The 2,033-nt window shown below is 38.3% G+C and overlaps 1 protein-coding gene across 1 annotated transcript; it reads left to right on the top strand.

Moving 5' to 3' along the window:
• Positions 1–331: 331 nt before the first annotated feature.
• On the top strand, positions 332–1,699 carry LOC121939156 (choline transporter-like protein 1; the record flags this gene model as incomplete). Its single annotated transcript, XM_042482263.1, has 3 exons — positions 332–421; positions 506–645; positions 1,513–1,699. Coding segments are annotated over 3 exons (417 nt in total), but the record flags the coding sequence as incomplete, so codon positions are not given.
• Positions 1,700–2,033: the final 334 nt, after the last annotated feature.

The raw sequence follows: 2,033 nt of genomic DNA, 5'->3' as shown, positions 1-2,033 counted from the left end.
ACAACAAAAACAATAATAACAACAGCAACAACAACAATAATGATGATGATAAAAACAACAACAATAATGATGATGATGATAACGACAACAATAATAATAAAACAACAACAATAATAACAACAACAACAATAATGATGATGATAACGACAACAATAATAATAAAACAACAAAAACAATAATAACAACAGCAACAACAACAATAATGATGATGACAACAACAGCAACAATAACAACAACAACAACAACAGGAATTATAACAATAATAATAATAAATGTATGAAGTTTTTGTTGATGTGTAACTTTTCCTGACGTCCGTCCCTCTGTCCTTCAGTCCTGTCCATGATCCTCATGGTGATCATCCGTTACATCTCAGCCGTCCTCGTCTGGATCCTCACCTCGCTGGTCGTCCTCGGGTCCCTCGGTGAGGTCACTTCCTGTTTACACTGCTGACACATTAATCTGGTCTCACTCTGGTTTTAAGTCACTGTGCTCTGTCTCTGTCCAGCGGGGACCAGCGTCCTCTGGTGGCTCTACATCGACCACCGGCTGTACGGGAACGACACCACGCCGAAAGTGAAAGAGGACGTGATCAGGGACAGCGGACAGGGACTGCTGGTCTACGCCGTCGCTGCCACTGTCTTCACCGTACGAACATCTGCTTGTACAAACATGTTTTCTTGAATTACTGATTCACTTACAGGGTTCATATGGTCATTCAAAACCTGGAAAAGTCATGGAATTTGCAAAAAGCAAATTTTTTGGAAACTGAAATTTACTGACCGTCAGAAACTTAGAAATCCAGCGATAATTTCTGACTGTGATAAATGGTGGCATTTTGGTGATTTCTTTTTTCTCTAAAAATATTTTTTAAAAATAAATTTAAAACTTTTAAAAAGAACTCAAACTTAAAATTTTAAAAGAAAAAAAGAATTGCCAAAAACATTGTCTTCAAAAATCTCCAAAAACAAAAACAACAACAAAAATTACCAATTTTTTTTTTAACTAAATCAGCTGGATTTTTTTAGAGGAAAAAAAGTGCCAAAATGTTTTCTTTAAAAGTAACTCAAAAATAACAAGCCAACAAAAAAAAGAAACAGCCAAATTATTTCTTTAAAAATCAACATTTTCCACGAACATGCTTTGTTTAAAAGTTGGCTGTTAAATAAGTAAAGACATTTCAAGACACAAGTTCCTCCTCAGTACCTGCAAAACATATTTGACATGCGTCCGCCTCCCAGCACCGCCCCCTCCCCTCTCATAAATAATGAACGGTCCCTAAGTTACATTTAAGTTCACTTCAATCCTGTTCTGAATTCATTATCTTTTAAATAATATATACATTTAAAAAAACCTACTATAATCTCAAGAAAAGTCGTTTATTCAGCCTCGTCCCGACAAACCGTCCCACTCTAACGCTGTTTGATGACGCAAACTCACGTCCCGCAGACACTGGGCTTTGTCCCATCTTTGTCCCGTCCCTGTCTCGTCTCAGACGTCCTCTCTGTGTTCCAGATCATCCTGCTGCTGCTGATGCTCTTCATGAGGAAGCGTGTGGCGTTGACCATCGCTCTGTTCCACGTGGCGGGAAAAGTCTTCATCCACCTCCCGCTGCTCACCCTGCAGCCCTTCGTCACCTTCCTCGCCCTGCTGCTCTTCTGGAGCTACTGGATCCTGGTCCTGCTGTTCCTGGGAACCAGCGGTCAGTCCAGACCTGAACCAGTGTGGTGTTATTGATCAGCTGCTTTTTATTGATCAGTTTAAACGTCATATTTACAGCGTTTATTCATCAGTTTAAACATCACATTTACAGCTTTTATTGATCAGTTAAAACATCACATTTACAGCGTTTATTCATCAGTTAAAACATCACATTTACAGCGTTTATTCATCAGTCAAAACATCATATTTACAGCGTTTATTGATCAGTTTGAGCATCACATTTACAGCGTTTATTGATCAGTTAAAACATGACATTTACAGCGTTTATTGATCAGTTAAAACATCACATTTACAGTGTTTATTCATCAGTTAAA

Source organism: Plectropomus leopardus, unplaced genomic scaffold (genome assembly GCF_008729295.1).
Source record: "Plectropomus leopardus isolate mb unplaced genomic scaffold, YSFRI_Pleo_2.0 unplaced_scaffold4210, whole genome shotgun sequence".
Lineage (NCBI taxonomy): Eukaryota > Metazoa > Chordata > Actinopteri > Perciformes > Serranidae > Plectropomus > Plectropomus leopardus.
This window is presented reverse-complemented; position numbering and strand designations above follow the sequence as displayed.